This window comes from Podarcis vaucheri (assembly GCF_965113315.1).
Source record: "Podarcis vaucheri genome assembly, chromosome: 3".
NCBI lineage: Eukaryota > Metazoa > Chordata > Lepidosauria > Squamata > Lacertidae > Podarcis > Podarcis vaucheri.
In genome coordinates, this window is record NC_138761.1 from 23088377 (window position 1) to 23111574 (window position 23198).

The following is a 23198-nucleotide window of genomic DNA, read 5'->3' on the forward strand; positions in this document are numbered from 1 at the left end:
TCCTTTGCAAGCTTTCTGGAAGGAATCTCCTGCATATCACACATTTGGGTGGAGCTTTGAACAAGGCAACCTCTTGGTAGATTTCCTGACCTGTAAGATCCTGTCTAATTTATATGCAATAGCTGCATTCTATAGGTATGCTGCAAACAAATGTGATTGGCCCATGCAGTTTTGCTTGTCCACAGGGGCACCACCAATTCTGTCAGTTTTCCCACAGCCCTGGTTGAAGCCCCTGGTGTTGCATGAGGTCCTTTTGGTGGGTCCCCTCATCAGGAGCGGTTGTAGTCAGAAGGGTGGCATCAACGCCTCACAAGCACACATGGTAGTTTTGATCCACACCCTTGAATTTACTTTGCATTATGTAAAATTAATTGGCTTCTTATACTTGGATGATATGGAACTAGCTTTTTGCAGTCTCTTGAAACCAGACATCAGAAGCCGTGGTAGTACAGTTGTACCTCGGGTTACAGACGCTTCAGGTTACAGACGCTTCAGGTTACAGACTCCGCTAACCCAGAAATAGTACCTCGGGTTAAGAACTTTGCTTCAGGATGAGAACAGAAATCAAGCGGTGGCAGCAGGAGGCCCTATTAGCTAAAGTGGTGCTTCAGGTTAAGAACAGCTTCAGGTTAAGAACAGACCTCCAGAACGAATTAAGTACTTAACCCGAGGTACCACTGTATTGTAGCGTTCGCATAACACTAGGTGAAACATTGAGTTTATGATTGGCAAAACATTTACAAATGCTTAGACATACATTCATGGCTACTTGTACGTTAACCCCTGCTCATTTCCAGGACTCATTATTTTACGCAAGCAGGCTAAATACCTTCAGAAATATATATCTGGAGCATGAACACTATTAATGTGTCTGTTTGATTGGCATTCTAATTTATTCATTCATTTATTGATACCTTTGACCTAAACAGTCAATTTCGGGCTGTGGGAATGCAGCTGAAGCAGTACCATTGCTCTTTTCAGAGTCACTGTCAGAAGCTGAGCATAAACATTGAGAACTTGAATGTATAAATTTGATTGCACCCTAGGTGGAATTATTGGGAGTTCTCAAGCTGTTTCTATGGGTGTTAACTGAACTTGCAACCAGAGCAGAAGAAAACACTGATTATATAAAGCTTTATACCCATCTGTGGTAGCTACCATAGTATTTCTTTTGTATGACAGTAATCTAGCCGGCATCATCCACTTGCAGTTTTGAAATTAACCTGTAATTTAGTCTTCACCCCAAATGACAATAATTCAAATGACTCTGTGGGGTGCCAGAAGATGCGCTGTAAACAGGGCTCAGTAAAGGGGTTAAGGTAGCGATCCATCAAGCGCCGCTCAATTTTTTTACAGTTTCGAATGGAATGCAGTAAAATCGCTTCTAAATTTGTATTGAATTTCATAATATTTTTCAGAATTAGAATACCTTCTGAAAATAGTTGTGGAATGGACTTTTCTTTTTTTAAGAAAATCACATAATTTGTTGTATTGGTTATGTGATGGCATAACACAATATAACGTAAGTTCAAAATGCTAAAATAAGCTTTTTCTGAAGAAACTGAATTGTGCTTCTAATATACTTTTTAATTTTCAGTATCGTCAAAACTCACTGCGCATAGTATATAATCAAAATGTTTTATAAACAGCTTTCTTAAACACATGGGCTAGACCAATGTTGTTGTTGTTGAATGAGAGGGGCTCATTAGCAGAGTTCATTAAAAAAAATACACCCAGCTTCTGTGGGCCCCGTTACCATTCAGATTAGATCTTTCTTCATATTTGCTTCAAAGAACTTCCCGTATAATAAAGTAGGGCCATCTAGATATGAGAACTCATATGTGACCGTTCTTTTGATCCGTCAGTTAATGAAAATTGGATTATAATAATTTTGACAAAAGTCAAAATAAGTCTCTTTTGAGGTTCCTGGTGAAGTGTTAGGAAATGAATTGGATGCATTTTATCTCCTTGATCCTTTTTTGGACGATAGGTGACTGTTTCTGAGGTTTGGTGTATACGTTGTTCTTTTTCTTCCATCTAAAATCCCTGCGGGATTTGACATCTTTCCGCAGAGCCTGCAAGACGGAGCTGTTCCACCAGGCCTTTGGCCAAGGCACAGCCTGACCCCCTCCTTTGGTAATCCTCACAGAACTCTAGCCCAATGGTTGCCATGAATTTGATTCTGAATTGATTTTAGAATGTATTTCAGTTAATTGTGATTTTATGTAAACTGTGCTATTTTTACTGTTGTTAGCCGCTCTGAGTCCAGCTTTGGCTGGGGAGGGCGGGATATTATTATTATTATTATTATTATTATTATTATTATTATTAACATGTTTTGGATTTTCTTTTAAGGGATGACATAGAAGCAGCCATGGAAGCTGTGTTTGACTGCTATAGGAAGTATGGCAGCTTTCCTAGACTTCACGATGTCCTGAGCAGATTAATACAGAAAGGAAACACCGAACTGTTGCAGAAAGGTTGGTTGCTGCTATTATGGATTGGGATTTCCTTCTGTTCTTGCCCTGCATTACGGTAGGGGGACACCTTAACCCAACCAGTTTTAGCCATTTATTACTGAGGGTCACAGCAGTAATGTTTGGAATCACATGTTCAAACCATGTCCTGTGATCAAGAAGAATTATTTAAAAGTTTTCGGGGGCACCAGAGATACCAATAATATCTCGAGGACCTCACAAAATAAACTTAAATCCATTGATTCCAATAGGTCTACTCAGTATGATTTATCGTATTTTTTGCTCTATAAGACTCACTTTTTCCCTTCTAAAAAGTAAGGGGAAATGTGTGTGCGTCTTATGGAGTGAATGCAGGCTGCGCAGCGATCCCAGAAGCCAGAACAGCAAGAGGGATTGCTGCTTTCACTGCGCAGCGATTCCTCTTGCTCTTCTGGCTTCTGAGATTCGGAATATTTTTTTTCTTGTTTTCCTCCTCCAAAAACTAGGCGCGTCTTGTGGTCTGGTGCGTCTTATAGAGCGAAAAATACGGTAAATTAGAAAGAATGAGTGACGATGGCCAAACTCTGTTCAGTTCTGTCCTTGAAGAATATTTAGCTTCACAATTCATGAATTTCCCCCTATAAATCTTCCTCAGAAAAAGACCAGTCTTTCTGATATGGTAAAAATCAAACTCATCTAGCAAGTGGTATTCAGGTGCATGGATGGAGAGGTGAACATGTCATTAGATCATCTAGCTATAAGTGATGACATGATGCTATGGCATGGGTGTCCAATGACTCAGCCATTTGCCTTGTGACATGTTCCTTTTGACTCTAAACAGGTAACCTAATCTGCTTTTTATGAATGTTCCTATAGCAATGGATTTCATAAGCCAAGAGAGAGGTGAAATGATGATGCTCTATGATCTCTTCTTTGCCTTCCTGAATACTGGCAAATATAAAGAAGCCAAGAAGATCATTGAGGTGAGACTATAACGACAGTACTCTAATCATACAACTATTTAGAGTTTTAATTAGAATTATATATTTAAAGTTTTTAACCTTTAATTAGTCTTGTTCTGATTAATGTTAATAGAACCCAATCCTAGTAATGAAAGATGGGGGGGGGGGGGAGTGGAGGAGTCAGTGGAAGACCAGGCTTCCTTTCCCCCCATTGTGTATAATTACAGTTAGAAGCGAGGCGGCCTGGCTGTATATTGGAATTGTTTCCTTACTTCGTCAAATTCACTATTAAATATCCAAATGATATTTGCATATTAAATCTCGGATTGTGGAACAATTAAATTAAACCTGCATTCCTGGGTGTAAAGTTGCTAATCCTCTTTCCCAACAAATTCTTTGTTCTTTAAAGCACTGGAATTTAATTTGCTGCAGACCATGCTCAGATTTATTTGTAATGCTTGTCTACCAGTTAATCAGCCAAACAAGTGCTGTCTGCTACTGTTTGGCATTTAATTTAGCATTTTTTTTTCCTCCCACTATGGTAAGCAGCTTATAGAAAGTGGTAGGTGACAAACTTGGTCTATTTAGGATTAGTATATTTTATCTAGGCTTGATTGAAATTTTGCTTACTGAAATTGATAAGTCAAAAGGGCAGCCTCAGAGCCTTCCCAGATTGTGATTATTTTCCTCTAACACAGTTGCATTTCTCCCCCCCCCCCTCCCAAACTCCATATTAGTTGACCAGTTTACATTAGTGAGAGGAAAAGAGAGAAGTTAATCTTTTTGCAAAGATGAGGCTAAGCTTTTCAAATGTAAAGGGAAAGAACCCAAAGGTCCTTTTAGTAAATCACAAGGTGACTTATTAATAATTGCTTAAATTAAAAAGTGAAAGAAAATACTGAATGGTATTCACAGCTTTGCCTGAATTATTGTTTCAGTGGTAATTTTGAGTAAACTACCTGATCTGATTGGGTGAATTTTGGTTCTGAATCACCAACAGCTTTATCGAAAAGGTTAAAACAATAAAATAAAGGGAGGGAATTAGAGATGTGAAGGCCTAGAAAAACAAAAACAAAAATGTGGCAAGAGAAAAAGTCCTTATACATCGAACTTTTCTTCAACCTCCCCTAAATACTTAAATCTACCATCACCCCTATGCTGGTGTCTAAACAAGTAGACTCTGGCCCTGCAGTCTATTTGCACTTTTTGTCTAAGAAAACCCCCAAAACTTTAAACAAATTGTCAGTTCCTTTCATTTCTCTTTTTCCTAAATAACCACTCACTTAACTTTGTGTTTCACTTAGGGATTAGCAAATATAATGTCAACAGACGACAGCCTAAAACATTAATTTCAGAAACTTTCCCTCTTGCTAGTCTATCAGAAGAGAAAGTAGACATCTGGCATTCTTGCTTGTCCTTTTTATGTTGGATTAAGATCTCTTAGTTTTGCATAATCTTGATGGAGCCTCATCTAAGCTTTTTTAATATGCTTCATTCACTTTTCAGCTCTTTAATTTTGCTTGTTCTCCTGTGCCAAAGACCAATCTGTAGCAATTACAGAATCTTGGGCTATAATTTGTTGAGAAGGGATAGATAGGCAGCAAGTTAAGGGTTTACGTATATGCGTAGTGACAATTTGTGTTTTAAAACACAGGCTACCTCTTGGTATGAGTGTTTATTTACAAGTTTCATCCAAGAGGAATAGTATTCCCTGGTCCAAAGACCTGGTGTAGATGTTCCTTGCAAACAATAGCCAGCACAGATTGGGATCCAGCCTTTTGAACCTGTTCCCAGCATTGGCCAGTGGATATGCAACCATAGTTAGTTTGTGTTAACATAGTTTGCACTTGAGTACTTAATATGAAACTTAGGTTAATGCTAGACTCATAGACTTCCTATTATTTGGACTGAAGTTGTCTGTATATGAATAAAGTACATGTTCTGCTACTTGAAGTGGTTTGAAAGTACAGAGATATTGTTATGTTTGGAGGGGGGGAAGTGCACCTTTAAATAGGTTTATTAGGAAGTTATTATTATTATTATATATTGAATTTATATACCGCCCTATACCCAGAGTTCTTAGGGCGGTTCACCACCCTGATAGTTTGAGAGAGCAGAATACAAATGCATTTGTAAATAAATGCAAATTAAAAACAATCCTTATGCATATTGTATTCTTGGAGGCATAGTTTGGTTAGAATCGAGTATACACTTTCAGAGTTACCACTAAATACATTACTTCTAGCCACCATTGCCACTAGAGGGCCGTGAAAATTTGTGTCCCAGGCTCTTTAGACTCGTCTCCCCATGTAATAATCTGAAACCAAAGGGGCACATTGGTTGCTAGATGTAAATTTCCCCCCAGCTCTTCTACTCCACTAAAAGTGCATCAGAAATAGCTTAAAGGTAAATTAAAACCACAGCATAAAACCCCCAAAGAGTACAAATCAGTGGCAGGTGTTTTTAAAGTTCCCTTATCCAGCCTGCCCTTCTGCAACAAACCTTCCCGAAGAGCTATGTTGTAAGCCATGCCTATCGATGAAACCACGGGTATCTCCTCCCCTTCACATCACAAGGCCTAGGCTGACACATATGGAGAGAAGCATCCCTTCAAATATTTGGGACTTAAGTTGATCAGGGCTTTGAAAGTCAACAAGCACCTTCCATTGGGTCTAGCAGCACAGATGTTATCATATGAGTTACATTTGCTTCCTAATTTGTGAAACTGGATATTCCAGAATATCACAGCCTGATATAATGCAGTGAATATCCCTGTTTCAAACTGTGTCTCTGTTAGACTGTTTAATCTGACAATGTGAAGATGATACCTGTTTGTGAAAAAAAATCTTTATTGCTGCTGACAGCAGCTCATTCTTGTGAATAACCCAGCCGCACGTGAAAGCTGTTACTAGTGTGCTTTGTGTTAAAAAGTTCAATATGTGATATTTCACTCATGTTTTAATGTTTCCACATCCTTTATGCCATTTTTCCTACTGTTGTTGTTGCACCAGCTTTTGGTACAATATTATGCTCCCCAAAGAATCTGTTCAGTGTAAGACTATTGACAGGACTCAAATGTTCAAGTGATTCTTGAGATACTTGAGAGTAAAAGCAGATGATGGCACTCAGACCTGACAAGAGAGCTATTTAGGGTTGATTATATACATATAATGTTTAGTGAAATTAAAGCAGTACAGTGATTTCAGCACAACATTGGACATGCATTACAATACCAACCGATTTCAAGATACCATTGGTTTTGTATGTTTTTAATCTACTGTAAAAATATTTCTGGGTCCTGAGATTGAGAGATTACAGCACCCTTTCATCCAAATTGCTTTTTCTGCGTATCTGTATAAAATCAACATGAAACTCAATTTTGTAGTGGAGATAAAACTATTGTAGCAAGATGTTCCTTTATTTGTAAAGTATGATTTCATTTTAATATAGATGTTCCAAAGAAATTTAGCTTCCTAGATTATTTATGTGACCTATTGAGCATGGGAGATGGCTGGAACAAATTATTTTGCATGGTGTGTGCGAGAGAGATGTTGGTATATGCTGCCTTTGAATATAGTTTGGAAGCTACAGCTGGTAGTTCGGAGGACAGATACAACACCAATCCTGGCACCGGTTGGCTATCGATTCACAGTGCTGGTTTTGACCTATAAAGCCTTATGCACCCAGGACTCTGATACCTCAAGGACACCACGTAAATCAACCCAGACCCATTTAAGACACTTCTCTTTGTGCCCCCTCTGAAGGAAGTACAGATGGTGGCAACATGACAGCAGGCCTTCTCAGTGGTGGCTCCCTGTTTGTGGGATGCTCTCCCCAAGGAGGCACACCTAACGCCACTGTTTGAACCAGGCGATGCCATTTATATTCATCCAGGTTCTTGGACCTTAATCTTTTTAGTGTGGTAGAGGGAGTTCAATCTGCCCTTTTATACATGTCATCGGTGAGAATTTTAGGTTTCTTTTCCTTTGTTTTTAATGTTTGTTTCTGTAAGACACCTTTGTTTAAAAGTGACTAATGAATAGATTAATGATACACAATGCATATGCTGGGAAAACAGTATGTAGTGTAAATAATAATAGATTAGTATTAAGGTTCTTCTTATGTCCTTTTGTAAAACCTCTCACCTTCCCCTCCTCTGCATAATTGGGAAGAGGAATTTCTGTTCCGCTTCTGATAAACCGCAGTTTATCATGCCATTTTGGATCTGGAACAATGGTCAATCTTAACTGTTGTTAAAATGCCAACTTTGGTAACTATGATTTGAAGTTGGCTTGTTTTGTCACAGACCACTAGTTAATGTTAACTTCAGTTTGTTGATCCAGATGGCACTACAAGGTGCAGATAAGCAAAACTTTCTGAACTCTTCCTCCAGGCTGCTTGGGGAGAAGAGGGATAAGGGACGGTGCACTAAGCTTCCCTAAACAGGGCTGCCTTCAGATGTCTTCTAAAAGTCTGGTAGTTGTTCTTCTCTTTCACATCTGGTGGGAGGGCGTTCCACAGGGTAGGTGCCACTACCCAGAAGGCCCTCTGCCTGGTTCCCTGTAACTTTGCTTCTTGCAGTGCGGGAACCACCAGAAGGCCCTCAGCGCTGGACTTCAGTGTCCAGGCAGAACAATGGGGGTGGAGATGCTCCTTCAGGTATACTGGACCAAGGCCGCTTGTTGTTGTAAGGCAAGCTGGTGATGGAGAAATAGAGTTCTGTCTGCTTCCTCTGACATGCCCTTGATTTCTATGATGGACATGCAGGAAGGGTCTCATCCTTCTGTGCTGGCTGTGGAAGAAGTGGCTTTCTTCTGAGGCTTGCACAAAAACCAAGCAAGCAGCAGCAGCAGATCCCCCCTCCCCAATACACACACACACACACACACACACAAATATGTACATAGTCAATCCATACAATATGATGTGGTGGTGTACACAGTGTGTGCAATAGAATATAACACGCCAATAAAATGACTGGCAGATTTAAAAATGGGGAAAGTTCCATAGGCCTGGCTATATCAAAAGGTCTTAAGGTGACACCTGGGAACCAGAACGAAGGGTGCCAGATCACTATATCCATCCTGTGGCAGCCCTCAGGCTCACCTGGAGGGACACTGATACACTCACTCGCTTGGAGTTCCTGGTTGCCATGCAGTGTGAATATGGCCAGTATGATGCGACCTCTGATCCGGCCCATTTCCTTCACTATCTGAATAATTCCGCAGAGTGGTGCAGGAGAAGAAAGAAGGCTGTATCAGAGAAATGAGTAGGACAGACAGACACCCCATCGGAATATGAAGAATAAGACATTAAAAGTGCAAGGTGTATGTGAATAGATTAATGGCCCACAATATCTTCATCTTAGAAAAGTTCAGAGTGTGTTAGTAACTGGCTATCCTAGCCTTTCATAAACAAGTCCTTGTTTACTTTAAAGTTATAGCAGAGGAAGAAAGTAGACATAACAGCATGGAATATTTCAATGTTAGTACAATCTTCATAGCCATAGCTGGAAAGTCAAGGCTTTGGGCTGCCCAAATGGTATATGCCCTGAGATGGAAAGAAGAAACTGTTCCAATGAAAGATGATTGGTAACTAAAACTGAGGGAATAAGCAGAGATGGCAAAACTCACTGGAAGAATAAGAGATCAGGATGAGAGACTTCTTTTTTTAACAGAATGGGGAAAATTTGTTGAATATATGAAGACAAATTGTAAACAATTAAAAACATTAGCAGGATTGACCTAAACATGAGCAGTAAGAATAATTAAAAGGGAACATAAAGGATAAATTTGTAAATAGGTTTGAATTGGTTATGCAGTAAGAATATGATATAGACTAAGGAACTGCAAGAGGGGGAGGGAAGTCGAAGTAAATGTAGGTTGAATTTGTTTAGATTTAATTTTTGTTGTTAAAACATTGTAAAATGCAAAAATGATTATTACTATTTTTTTAAAAGGATGTTCAAGGCTGTTTTTTTTACTCGTGTGAGACAACTGCGCATTGGAGCCAGAGCTGTAGCTCCCATAACTGTGTTTTATTAATACTGCTGCTGCTACTACCACCACAACTATTTATTAACTTACAAATCTCCTTTTACTTAAATGTCTTAAGGAAGTTTACAGCCATGTCATAAAAACAGATAAAATCGTTTTAAAGAAACAGCAAGGCTGAAAATAGGTTTAAAAACAATACAAAATGAACACCTATAGCAGAGACCTTTTTTAGCCAGCTGGCAAGGCTTGTTGAAACAAAAGTGACCTCAATTGTTCTCAGAAAATACTGATAGTAGGTGTCTGCCGTATCTCGGCAGGAATGCTGGTTCCACAGAATAGGCTCTCAGAAGGCTTTTTTGCTGTAATGCTTTTATGGCAGGATGATTTAAACAAACTTGTTTTTATTGTTGCTTTTATTTGGGGGGTGTCAGTGGTTGTTGTAATTTTTTTGCCAATTTCAATCAGCATCTCACCTGCCCTCCCAGCTCCCACCCCCTAGTTGCACCTCTACTGCACAGCATTGCACACCTTCTGGGTGGCTTCTGGAGCGGTTTTTCAGAGGGCACAGGAAATCTATGGTGCCCACACCATTCTCTGATTCCAGGCCTTTGGGCGGTGAAAGAATATTTAGTTAAGCTTCACGTGAAGACATTAAAATAGTTATTTTGCGCACGCACCAACAGCCGCAAACAAACAACAGTAGAAAAGCAATTTGGGCTGCTGTCCAAATACATAATTATCCATAGGGAGAAGTCAAAACAATAGAGCAGTAAAGATTACATTGTAAAGCAGAATACTGTTTTAAGCCTCATATGGTATTGAAAACAAAACATTTTAGAAAACTGAATGGAGAATGGATAAAAAGCTGTCTTTTCCAGAAGGAAGGCATGTAACAATCAGTGGTGTGTTGTTGCTGCCAAACTTAATGTTTTCACTTTGAGTGATCTGTAAGTAAAAGAAAATAAAAGCCACAAGTTATTGAAGATTTTTTTGTAGGTTACAGCATAGGTTCTCCCTTTTTCTTTTCTTTTTACAATGTAGTGCATTACAGCTGTCTCAATTTCAGACCAGGCACAATGCTGAAAATTCAGTAAGATGGTTAGAGATAAGCCACAAATATGGACTATCGTGCAAGCCCTAGAGATTTAGTTAATCTGACCTAGATGTTCTTTTGATGATTGAGAACCTACTATATGTGAAAACACTTCTCAATTTCAAAATGAAACACAAGAATATCCACTGTATAACTCAGCTGTCCTTGTAGTGATGGGCACAGCAATCATTTCTTAACAGAGGAGGATTTGCTATATAAAGTTTTCAGCTTTTAAAGCCATTTAGATCATTGGCATTTGGAGCAGCAATGATATTGAAAGTTGGAAGTGAATGCCGCATTTGAGTTTTGCTATGTCACAAAGAGGATTATCTAGAGATCCAAGTAACATACTTCTTCTCTTTTAATTTCCATGGGCATGTTGTATAAGATCTTAATTCTTTAGTTCTCACTGATTCCCCACCCCCACCCCCAGTCTTGTGAAATTGTTTAAGAGATCATCAGATGGGAGGGGAGGCATAAGAGGTGTATTTAAAACCAGCAAGCCCTTCCTCTGTATGCATTCACTTGCCAATATCATGTGTGCTATGAAATTATACACAAGTGGTTTCTGTTTATCGTTTGCTTGATGGTCATATATCCATATGACATAAAATAATGATTTGATAGTCCTATGCTAAAAAGATAGAAGGGGGGGTGGAGAACCCTGGCATCTTAGAGCAGGGTTTTTCCAGGTGGACATTATGGTTGCCAGATCACATTCAGTCTTGGTGGTTGTGGGGAGGACATCAGAGGTAGCACCCAGCATTGTCATCCTGTTAACTTTCTTTAAGAAGTTCAGTGCTGTGCCATTGGGCTCCCTTTGTGTAGTAATTTATCAGATTCAAAGCATCAATAGTGCTACGGCATTGGGTACTGGGAGAGGTAGAGTGCTTGAGAAGGAAAGGAAGGAAGGAAGGGAGAGATGAAGCACCAAGTTTCTAAAATGCCACTGGCAGTTTTGCTACTTCCACAAACTTTGCCAGGTTGCTTTCAGCAAGTTTCTGATAATTTCTATCCCAGTCATGACGTTGGAGCTTGCTTTGGACTTTCCATGAATCAATATTGGTTTAGAACTTTTGGCAGGATGTACCACTCTGCAATGTTGCAATACAGATGAAGTTAGAGAACAGCTACCGTTGGCTGCAGAATGTTCCCACTATTCATTGGAAAAGGCCAGAATGTGGGACTATGCTTGGGGACAGGAGGGGGGCAGGCAGGAATTTTGCTTTTTGACTATGTTTATATAATCTTTTTTTTAAAAAAAATATGCAGACAACTTTAGCGTCGCTGATAGAATCAATAAAGGGTTTGATATACAGAAGAAAAGTCCAGAGTGCACAAGAGGAGCTGTTAGCCAATGGAGTAGCAAATAAATGTTCTTGTTGAAGTGCCCTGTAGCTGAGAACAGGTTGCTTGTAAACTCTGAAAACTATTTGGTTGTGGACAATTGTGAAGGCTGTTCCACAGAGACAAAAGTTGATTTAGTGTTTTCTTTGGAAATTTTTGCTACCTAACTTGCATTGTTGAAGTGTTCTTAACAACCACATTTGCAGGCCAGAAGTAGGAATTAGTGGAGGGGGAGATGGAAGAATTAAACAGACCAGGATGAGGAAACATTCCTTCTAGTTAGGTTGGGAATAAATACCATTTTACCAAGATAGCAAAAGAAATAACCCTGGCTATTGAACTGCTGTTGTCAGAACATAGAGAGTTTATCTGCTATAGAAAAGCAACAGACCACCTTAGAATACATAGAATTGCCACAGTCTAGGTTGGTCTCTGTAGAGTTGAGTTAACAACACAGTTCTTTGAATTGCTGTAATTACTATTGGGGAGCCTGATTTTTTCCAGAAATAAGTAAATAGAATGGCAAAAGAATTATGTTTATTTAAAAAAAAATAGCATCCCTCCTTTATGCTGTAATTGACATTTAAGGCAGCCAAACTAAAGTATCATAGAAACATCAGTATAATAAAAAAACACTGCATATAAAACCAAAGAGCACGTGATTATACTTAAATATTAACTTAAGTTGCAGTTAGCAGCTGACAGACCAGCCCAAGACACAACTTGTCCCACGCAAAGCAAATATAACAAATCAATTTAGTCACTAAGACATAGTACTCAAAAAGATTCAGACTTAAACAATTCAGCTTTATTTATATTTGTATCCCAGAAGTCATTTTGCTTTTAAACACATTGAAAAATACGGAACTTTTCTTATAATATTTTAGTTAAAACAGCATGGCTATATTTAGTACCACTACTGTTTTTGAAAGTGTTAAACCTCATATTCAACTGTTGTAGCATGAAAATGTATCTAGTGGGCAAGTTCACCACTTGAGTAATCTTACGTTATAACTGCATATTAATCCTCCGCATTTAAGGAATTATTCCAAGTCAGCAAGTGCTTAGTTACTCTGATATCTTGTTTTGCAGACACCTGGTTTAAGAGCTCGACCAACCAGACTGCAGTGGTTTGCAGAGAAGTGTATTGGAAATAATCAGGTTTGTGTATTGTGAAAATTTTATTTTTATTACTAATTTAAGGCAATAATTTTGCATCATTTCTATTGTAACCATCCAAATCCAAGAGAAAAAGACTTAATTAGTTTGTGTGTACATGCACCTCCCACTATCAGAATGCTCTTTATTGAAAATTTCAGTTATCCAAACACATATCGTTATACCCAAACCTTGCTACACAAATGGCTGATTCAGATATCCAAACAGCCCACCTCCTTACATATTTGTGTTTTGCTGGTCAGCAGCAGCCATTTGGGTCAGAAGGCACAGAGCATTGATGGGCAAACTTGGCCCTCCAGCTCTTTTTGGGACTACAGTTCCCATCATCCCTCACCACTGGTCCTGTTAGCTAGGGATGATGGGAGTTGTAGTCCCAAAACAGCCAGAGGGCCAAGTTTGCCCATCACTGGCATAGAGGAAGGGAGAGAGATCTGACAAATCAGGGAGCAGGAGAGATCAGGCAAAGGGAGGGAGAATGGACAAATCATGGATTAGAAATTTCCCATAGGAAATAATGGAAACCATTGGCTTGTTGTGCAAACACTCACCATCAAGCAATTTACTGCGAGCTCACTGTGTTTGCAAAGCAGGACCTGCATGTACTAACTACCTTTTTGTAGGGCCTCCAGTTGACAACCGTCTACAGCTATAGGGTAGGATAGTCACCCGTCTTGTCTTTCCCATTCCTGATATTATATTCAGGGTTCTATCATTTTACTTGCCAACTTGTTAGCAGTAGAGCTCCTCCTCCCTCTCAGGCCTTTGCTATAGAACTTCAAGCACAGGCCCAGCTGCTACTACCTTGTCCTGTAAAAGTCTACTGAGAAAAAGAAAGAAACATTCTCCTTTTCCCTACAGAGAAGTTGGGAGAATGAGCTTTTGCAAGAAGAGAAAACACTCCTCCATTCCTCCTCCAAGATCTTTGTAGGAGAGAGGAAAGACGGCTTCCCCATCCCGCTGGGCTTCTGCTGTTTTACCTTTTCTGCAAAGCCCCACAAAAGGGCAGATGTCTTTTCCTTTCCTCAGTTTCTCCATGAGGCACAAGACTTGGAGAAGGAAAGGATTAGTGGTGATGACAAACAATAGCTTGGCTAGTGAGCGAATGTTGACACGGTGAAGAAAAACAGTATGAACCTGTTTTTACCTACAAGGTATTGGCAGACTAAACAAGTACAGTGGTGCCTCGCAAGACGAAATTAATTCGTTCCGCGAGTTTTTTTGTCTAGCGATTTTTTCGTCTTGCGAAGCACGGTGTCGGAAAAGTTTTGGAAAAGCTTCAAAAATCACCAAAAACCTCAAAAAAGGCTACCACACCGCGTTCTATGAGTTGCTCCTCGAAGTCAAGTTGCAACTGTATTAATGGTGTTAAGAAAAAGGAAACAAACTTGCAAAAAACGCAAGACGTTTGCGAAGCAACTCAAAAACCTCAAAACCCTTTCGTCTAGCGAGTTTTTCGTATTTCAAGGCATTCGTCTTGCGGGGCACCGCTGTACAGTGGTACTTCTGGTTGCGAACAGAATCCGTTCCGGAGCCCTGTTCGCAACATAAGCAGAGCACAACCCGCGTCTGCAGGTCACAATTTGCCACTTCTGCACATGCACGTGACATCATTTTGCACGTCTGCACATGCGCGAGCTGCAAAACCTGGAAGTAACCCTTTTCGGTACTTCCGGGTCGCCCCAGGGCATATCCTGAAAAAACGTAACATGAAGCGGACGTAACAAGAGGTACGACTGTATGCAAAACCGTTTGGAAATTACTTAGATCAGTTGTGTACTATTACAGACGCAAAGCTGATGCCCAGCTAACTTCAGTTCATTTTGAACTGATGATTTTTACAGTCATACCTCGAGTTCAAGTAGCTTCGGGATGAGTATTTTTGGGTTGCGCGCTGCAGCGACCCGGAAGTAACGGAGCGCGTTACTTCCGGGTTTTGCCACTTGCGCATGCGCAGACAGTCAAAATGACGTCACGTGCTCGGAAGCGGCGAATCGTGACCTGCAGATGCAGGTTGCGTTTGCTTCGGGATGCGAACGGGGCTCCAAAACAGATCCCATTCGCATCCAGAGGTACCACTGTATTGGCAAATACACTGGTCGAGAATATAGAAGGTTGTATACAGTGTTAATTATACTCACCCATTGACATTAATGAACTTAAGACTCGTAGAATCATAGAATTGCAGAGTTGGAAGCGACCCTGAGGGTCATCGAGTCCAATCCCCTGCAATGCAGGGACGTAACTAAATCATACATAATTTCAATAATGTTCATTCATTTCACTGGGCATACTTTTGAGAATAATAATAATAATAATTTTTTTTTAAAAAATATTTGTACCCCAGCCGGAGCCTGACTCAGAGTGGCTAATGTTGGCAGAGTGATTACTATATGAGATACACTGCTATTATAGGGAAGTGTCAGGAACTGATTAACACATGCAATATATACGTATAAGATATTAAATAAGAAGATGCATAAGGCCCATCTAGTCTAGCCTCCTGTTCTCACAGAGGCCAACTGGATGGTTATCCGAAGCCCACAAGCAGGATTTAAGTGTGACAGTGTTCTCCCAACTTGTGATTCTCAACTACTGGTATTCAGGGCTATGCTGCTTCTTGCAATGGAGGTAAAACTTAGCCATTGTGGCTAGTAGTCACTGATAGCCTTATTCTCTTTTTGTTGCTGTGCATTGTCGTCGCAATTTATACGTTGCGAAAATCATTGCTAAAATGTTAGCTCATGCACAGAAAATTCCATCACACATCATATAGTCACATTCTTCTACTCCCCTTTTTCCTATTTGCTGATTCTACATTCTCTACCTATTCATTACCCCATCATAACTTTTTTACAACTTGATACATATGCAATAAATGTCTAATAAACCAAGCAGTTCTTTATGTCATGTATAGATGTTATAAATGTGGTGTGTGTTTGTAATATTTTCTCGTTTAAGGTTGAAGCCCTGGAAAGCATGGTAGAACTGACTCAAAAGCTTTTTGAATGTGATAGAGACGAGATGTATTACTACCTGTTAAAATTATGCAGTAAGTAAAATGGACAGTCTCTATTTTGGTTCTTATAAGTGAGGAAAATTCTCGTGTATGTTTCACGTTAGACTTACCAATGTTCAGAATAGAATTGTTTATGCAGCCACAAAAAAACCCCAATTGAGATATTAACGTTATTGAGAAATTAATAGTGTTGTAAGCAACTAATACTATGCACTTTACTTGTATGTCTAAGGATGTGGTGGTATTGGTAGGAGGGGTTACAAAGGGCAGCAACTGTAGTTTTAATGTGAGGCCCAAAGAATTGGAATCATGAGGCACAAAGCTCATTAATGGTTCCTCATCATTCTGGGGAAATGTGGCAAGTGGGGTGCCGCAGGGTTCTGTCCTGGGTCTGTTGTGGTTCAGCAGCTTTATAAATGACTTGGACGAAGGAATTGAAGGGATGGTCAACTAATTGGCAAATGACTCCAAACTGGGGGGGGGGGGGTTCGCTCAGAAGACAGAATTGGGATTCAAGAAGTCCTTAACAGATTGGAAAACTGGGCCCAAACTAACAAAAGGAATTTCAGTAGGGACATATGTATGGTTCTGTACTTTGGCAGGAAGAACCAGCTGCACGAAACACGCAGCAAAGTAAAAGCAAAGAAATATAAGTGTGGTGAAAGTTCCTAAATAATTGGTATAGAAACATGAGAATGGCTTGTAAGAGCCATGCTGTCTGAGCTTGGGGCAACCAGCTCACACCTCACACATTGTGCTCCTTAGGTAGACTAAGTAAAACAATAGGCTTGATTCCCTTCCTCCGAAGGTGTGGGAAAGTAACATAGCTAGGGGGCATCTAGTCTAAACGGCTGCAATGCAGGAATCTAAACTAGATCACAGATGACAGATTTGCTACCAGCCGAGGTTGCTTATTGGGTTTACTGCAGGGTAGCCAGTATGGTGCACTCTAGATGTTTTGGATTGCAACTTTCAGCAGCAGCAAGCATGCCCAGTGGAGATAAGTAGAATTAGAGCTTGCTTAGGAGGAAACAAGACCTTTGGACACAACCATTTGGTCAAGGTGCAATCATGGCCTCTCTCACATTCCATCCTTGTTCTCCTTTTTAACCTAGTAGGTGGGCTGGTCACCGCCATTTTCAAGTGTACTATCTTTTAGCTGCCAAGCTGTCTGGGCTTTATTGCAGCTTGTTAAAGATTTCTTCTCCCTGCTTCTGCCATTTTTGTTGGGCGAAAGATTTGGTATGGCATTTGTCCATTTAGTTCAGTGCCCTGCCCATGGGTGAAATGTTGTTCATTGTACTTCAGCTGCATTCCAATTTACCAGTTAAGTTTCTTTCTTCCAGTTTTAGAGTGTTAACTCGAATAGGGAAACATTCTGCAGTTGGCTTACTTTGGTTGAACGATAATTGAAGGTTTTTGTAAACCACCTATTTGCTTCTGCATAGGTGGTATTTATCTCTTGAGGAGTTCTTTAAAGAAAGTTACCATTTCCCATCATTGTGTAGTACTAAACCATGTCTCAGAAATTCAAGAATCCTCTGTGTAATTTCTCCCCTTGCTTTGAAGAGCTGTCTTGTTTTGCTGTCTACAAAAGAATTTGAAAAGATGTTCCTCTTTGCTACATACATAATTGCTTTCAATAGAAGATAGCCAAATACACTCGCAGCCTCCCAAGGAATATCTTGAAAGCCTTTCAAAATCTTACCAGTACGTGGGCAACTTGTTAAGCATTCGAGGACAATTGAAAATTGAGAGCCACATAGCAATGGGTGACTGCAGATCCGATTGACGGAAAGGGAATTTTGCAGGCATGCCATACCTCTGAAACATTTTGTCTCATCCTCTTTTAATAGGATCAGGTTTTATATGGCCTGGGATCCAAAGGACTGCTTACGTAATGCTGTGCATTGATAAAGGCTTTGGACTTTATATATCTTGAATTGGAACCTCACATACCATATGGCACACAGTTTTTGAAACTGAGAAGTCATTTAAAAGCAGTTTGATAGGACATTTTGGAGTGGTTGTCTGCTTTTCAAAGAAAATAGCTAAACATCATGTTGCAGGGTCCTTTATGCATCAATTTGTGCAATCAAGCCCTGGTATGAGTAGAATTGGATACACTACATGTCCCTGCAATTCTTTTTTTTTTAATGATATTTATTGAAAGTTTAAAATTACAGAGAATAAAAAAGAGAGGAGAGGAAGAAGGAAAAGAAAAAAAAGAAAAAATAATAATCAGAAAAACAAGGAATTAAGCAATACAAGTCAATAAAAAGAAAAAAAGAAAAATACACAATACACAATACATCAAAACCAACAACAAAAAAGGAAAACAAAAATTTAAAAACAAATCCAATGTTCCCAAATCTTTATCTTTCATTAACTTGTTTCATCGACCTCCTCACACCTCCCTTTTTTGTATTCTATTTATTAATTATCTCAGCAAATCCTTTCCATCTTTCACTATATTCTATCATTAAATTACCTTAATTTATTTTAACCTTATCTTACCTTAAAAAGCCCTAGAGCTTAAAATTTAAAACTTATTTATACATAATTCCTTATAGTATTTCTACTAAAGCCAAATAGTTTCATTCCAGCATTTTTCTAACACTCGTTAATTTTACAATAATTCTCTAAATGAATTTTTAAACTTTCTTCCAATCTTCATCCATCGTCTCTTCTTCCTGGTCTCGGGTTTTGTCAGTCCTTTCTATCCCTTCCATCTAGTTCATTAACCTGGTGACCCTCTATCCGAGGCTCTTAAGTCTTTTCCATGTCCCTTCTGCAGGTCTTCTTCATGCTTATACCTGCACTTTACTTTGTCTTCTGCTGATCTTATTCTTAATTTCCTTCCTTTCTCACTGAGGAGTAGATCTCGGGGAGACTCCAACTTGACAATGTCTTTATCCCTTCTCGACAGGTCAGCCCATTCTCCATAGTCAGCACTGAAATCCAAAAGATATTTGAAGGCATGTTTCAAAGTCCCTCCAAAGTTAAGGGCCCCCACAACTCCAAGCTCCCCCTGGCCCACAACCAGATCCCAAAAGTCAGAACATCCCTGCATAGGGGGATCCATCCAGCTTCCCATCTCCAAACCAAACAGTACTCCATCTCTCCCAATCTGACTTTCTCCAGGTTCAGTCGTCAGAAACAACAACTTATTTTCCTGCAAGGCTGCGGCTCTCTCCATTTCTATTACTTGAGGTTCAGCAACAACCTCCTCCTTTGTCTTCTGCACAACTTGCCCTGTCAAAGCAAATTCCTGAGATGGTTCCTGAGTAGTTTCTATGTAGGTATTCACCGTTTGTCCAAAATTGCTAACTGCAACAGTCATCAAATCCATCTTTTCATGTAGCTGTTCCAGTAAAGCGCTTGTCTTGCAAAGAGCAAGCACTAAAACGTCTTCTAGGCACATTCTTGCTCAAGGTCATTGTCTGGTTCCCATGATCTTTAATCTCTGTAGCTGTAAAATTCCCCAGATCGACTCCGGCAACAGTATCACAAGCTCCCTCTAGAGGAAACAATTTCTGTTTGTATCCGTCTTTTTGAAAGCAGCTCCAGCAACAAAATTACTTTCGTTTTCCAGATATTTCCAGACATTGGAATCAATATGTTTCTCTTTTTTAACTATCTGTCAAAAAACATTTTATTCACAGTCAATGAACTTCCCCAAAGCGTCTGTCTCTGACACCACGTTCCCAGGTTCAAGGCGGTGGAAATTTCTCTTTCTTTACTCTCTCTCCTGCAGGTTTAAACAGTCTAAGATTTCCCCCCTCTTCTCCTGCTTCCAGGGGGGGTTTGGTGTTTTTAGCTGATGAAAATTTAGTCCTTTACAAATGACTTTCCAGACTTTAGCTTGCAATGTCTTTGCTTCAATCTATTTACAAAAGCGAAAGGTGGACTTCCTGTTTTGACCTTCCCGCTTCGGTGCCAAATTAATTCAACTTTTAAAACTCCAATTCTTCACTTTACTCATGGGTAGTTACTTTTAAATCCAATTGTCCACAGGAAAAAGTCAGCGCTCTCCGGCAACAGCTGTGCGGCTTCACTCCGTGAAAGTAGCAATCAGTTCGAAGCACTGCGCTGCTCACCACACTTCACTCCGGAGCCCCAAAATGGGTTTCCCCGCGAGTAGTGGAGGCGCTCTTGGTGCCCGCCGAATCCCACGTTCCCAGGCTTCCTCCGCCTGGGATTTTTAAGGGGTCCCCGCCTTCGCCGCGGCGGCAAGACCCGATTCTCACGGAGTGGGTTCCTCTCGGTCAGAGGAACTCCGCCATTACTGATGGCGCTAACCCGGAAGTCCCCCTGCAATTCTCCTCTATTCAGACATCTGTAATATTTGCCTAGGAATTTGTTTCATGTTAGTAGCAACCAATACAGGTCAGTTGGGCTAGTTTAACCATAACTGTAATTTTCTATGGCATCTGTTGACTGCTTGCTTGCTTAATCGTTTGCGTTTTTTTTAAAAAAGACTTTCAAACCTCAATATGAAGTGAGTTTGCAAGCTGTCGTTTGAAGGTTAACACTAACCATAGTTTTCCAGTTCAGGAATGGCAAACTGTGGTTAGCCAAAGTTAGGAAGGTGAAGGAAGGGCTCCATGAAAGAGGAAAACAGGTTATGAAATTCAGTAACTGTAACTCTGTAAAGTGCCACAAGATTCTCCATTATTTTTGCTGCAGCAGCCCAAGATAACCACCTCTATGGAACTGTGTTTTTTGGAAACAGATGGATTTTTGCTTTACTGCAGCTCAGCAGTGTGATGTTACAACACCTTCTTGTCTCTTTATAAGATAAGGAAACATGGTTTTTTCCATCTACCTTGGCAGATTATTCACCTCTTTTGCTTGCAAAAAGAACATTCAGAAGAGAAGTGGCCAAGATATTTGCTGTATGCTTTATTTCATTCTTGCATTTCATTTCCTCAGCAGCTTTTTTTTTTAATCTTCCTTATTGTTTTACAAATACTGGTTCACCATAATAAAGCAACTGGGTTTCCAAACATAATCTTCCTTTAGTAGGAGGGAGTCCTCCTCCTTTCCCAACAAGCAGCCTGTCTCTCTTCAATGGGGAGAGGAGAAATCTAAGATACAAATTTTATCAAACACTGTTGTGCAAAATCTGTAGACAGCAAGAAAAGACACAACCAATTCAATCTACTTAAATAAAGAGAAAACAGCTTTGTCCGCTGTAAGAGCAAAAACAGAACCATAGTCTTAACCCACGTCTAACCATCTTTCAAAACTGTTGCATGCAATACAGCTCCTGAGGTTCCATTGCTATTTCTGTATATTATTACAACGGTAACTAAATTCAGTTTTCCATCAGTTTACAAATGTAGGCACGTAGTTCAGCACAAAAAAAGGAATTATTATAAACCTGTAATCCGTCATTGATTGCAAGGCAAGTGATGAACAGAGGTTATTTTAACTCTCTAATATATGAAGGGTTTTTTGCAAGGAGTTGGGGGATGTACTGTGTTCACTGTGTGTTCCCATATTCAGGCACCTTGGAATATGGGAAATGGTGATGAGCCAGGGATTTGGATCAGCATGTTGCCTATATCCTGATGACCCCCATTGCTGTCTCTCTTCCAACTTGTAATCCTGGAGAGGTTGTGAAAGTCCTGAACTGCTTGGCATCCTTATTGTAGTAGATAGGGATGGGGGAGTGGAAACATACCGTATTTTTCCGTGCATAAGACTAGGTCTTATACTCCAAATTAGGTTTAAACGGGCTCATCTTATACACAGGTAGTGCTGAAGGCTGTTTTCTTAATTTGGAGTCCCCCAAAATAGGGGGCGTCTTCTACATGGGGGCATCTTATACACGGGAAAATACAGTAATCCATACAAGGCAGAAATATTGCTGGTTGAGGATTTTGATGGTGTGGGAGTACATATGCAGCCTGCTCTCAGTGGGGTTGCACTCCCCTTAAGGGATCAAGTTTGAAGCTTATTGTTTACAGAATGTGACCAGTAATTGGCTAAGGCATTGAATGGACCCGACTATATCTGACCCCTGCCCGTTATGCAGAGAGTCTGGTAAGGGTAAACCCCCAGAAGGGGGAGCCCCGTCCATTCAGACCAACTTGAGCTCCCCCAGGTGTTCCCGACGGGGTCGTGTCATGGTCCTAGCCCTGCCCTGGGCTTCGGACAAGATGCACACCCCCGGATTCCTTTAACGGAATACCCTTACGCTTGGAGGGGCAGGTAATGGCCACACCTCCCCTCTCCTATCAAAAGGTCAAACAATGCCTAACCGCAACCCTAACAAAGTTGTGACGACTGCTACGAGGTAGGCGAAAACCAAATGGCCCGTTCCAGTTTTGCCAAGTGGAAAAATTCCTACCAGGCCCCTCAACAGCGACCAACTGAGGTCCATAGCATGAAAACCTGCAAAAAAGGGAGGGAGGGCGGGAGCTTGAAGAGGCGAGCCACGAGGAAGCCCTCCGGCTTGCTCCTCCACTTAAATGGTCCCAGCCATGCCCCCACCAGCCAGCTGATTGGCTGGCTGAGTGCTGACGCAGTCGGGATCCCCCAGGGCAACGCGGGACTTCGTCCCCCGCCCCTGGGGAAGAGTAGGTGGCCACGCGGTCCACTGCAACTCCTCCCCGCGATGAAGATTTCTAACTAAAAGGAAATTAGGACTACACTGGCAGGAGAATTATTCCTATGATGTGTAATATTCTGTTTGGCTCTAATTATAAATAACTTGGAAAAAGAATGCTCAAACACCCACTCCAGATTAAGTAACAAAGGAAGTTGGTTATATATGGGAAAGTAAACTTCATGTGAAGACATGCATGAAACAGCTTGCAGTAAAAAATGACAGTGCCACATTTAGGTTTCCTCTGTTCTTTCACTTTTCCCCCTTCAGAGGTAAACAACGATTGGCAAAGGGCTGACGCTGTTTGGACTAAAATGCAAGAAGAAAACAGTATTCCCCGTGAAAGAACTTTGAGGCTGCTAGCAGATATTCTTAAGGCTAATAATCAGGAAGTTCCATTTGATGTACCTGAGGTAAATTAGGTTAATTGTTTTATGTGGTGAAATACTGGCTTTAAAATCTTTCATGTTGGTTTGTGAATGATATGGCAGAGGGAGATTGTATGTATGAAGATAAGTAACTTTTAAAAATGG

The 23198-nt window shown here is 40.3% G+C and overlaps 1 protein-coding gene across 1 annotated transcript in view; it reads left to right on the forward strand.

The window, feature by feature from the left end:
- Window positions 1–23198, forward strand: part of LRPPRC (leucine rich pentatricopeptide repeat containing) — a 117366-nt gene that overhangs the window by 65735 nt on the left and 28433 nt on the right. The window contains exons 24-28 of the mRNA XM_082217295.1: window positions 2356–2480; window positions 3333–3439; window positions 12947–13015; window positions 15992–16082; window positions 22936–23078. Of these exons, the coding sequence (XP_082073421.1) occupies window positions 2356–2480; window positions 3333–3439; window positions 12947–13015; window positions 15992–16082; window positions 22936–23078 (535 nt within the window). The remainder of the gene's footprint in view (window positions 1–2355; window positions 2481–3332; window positions 3440–12946; window positions 13016–15991; window positions 16083–22935; window positions 23079–23198) is intronic.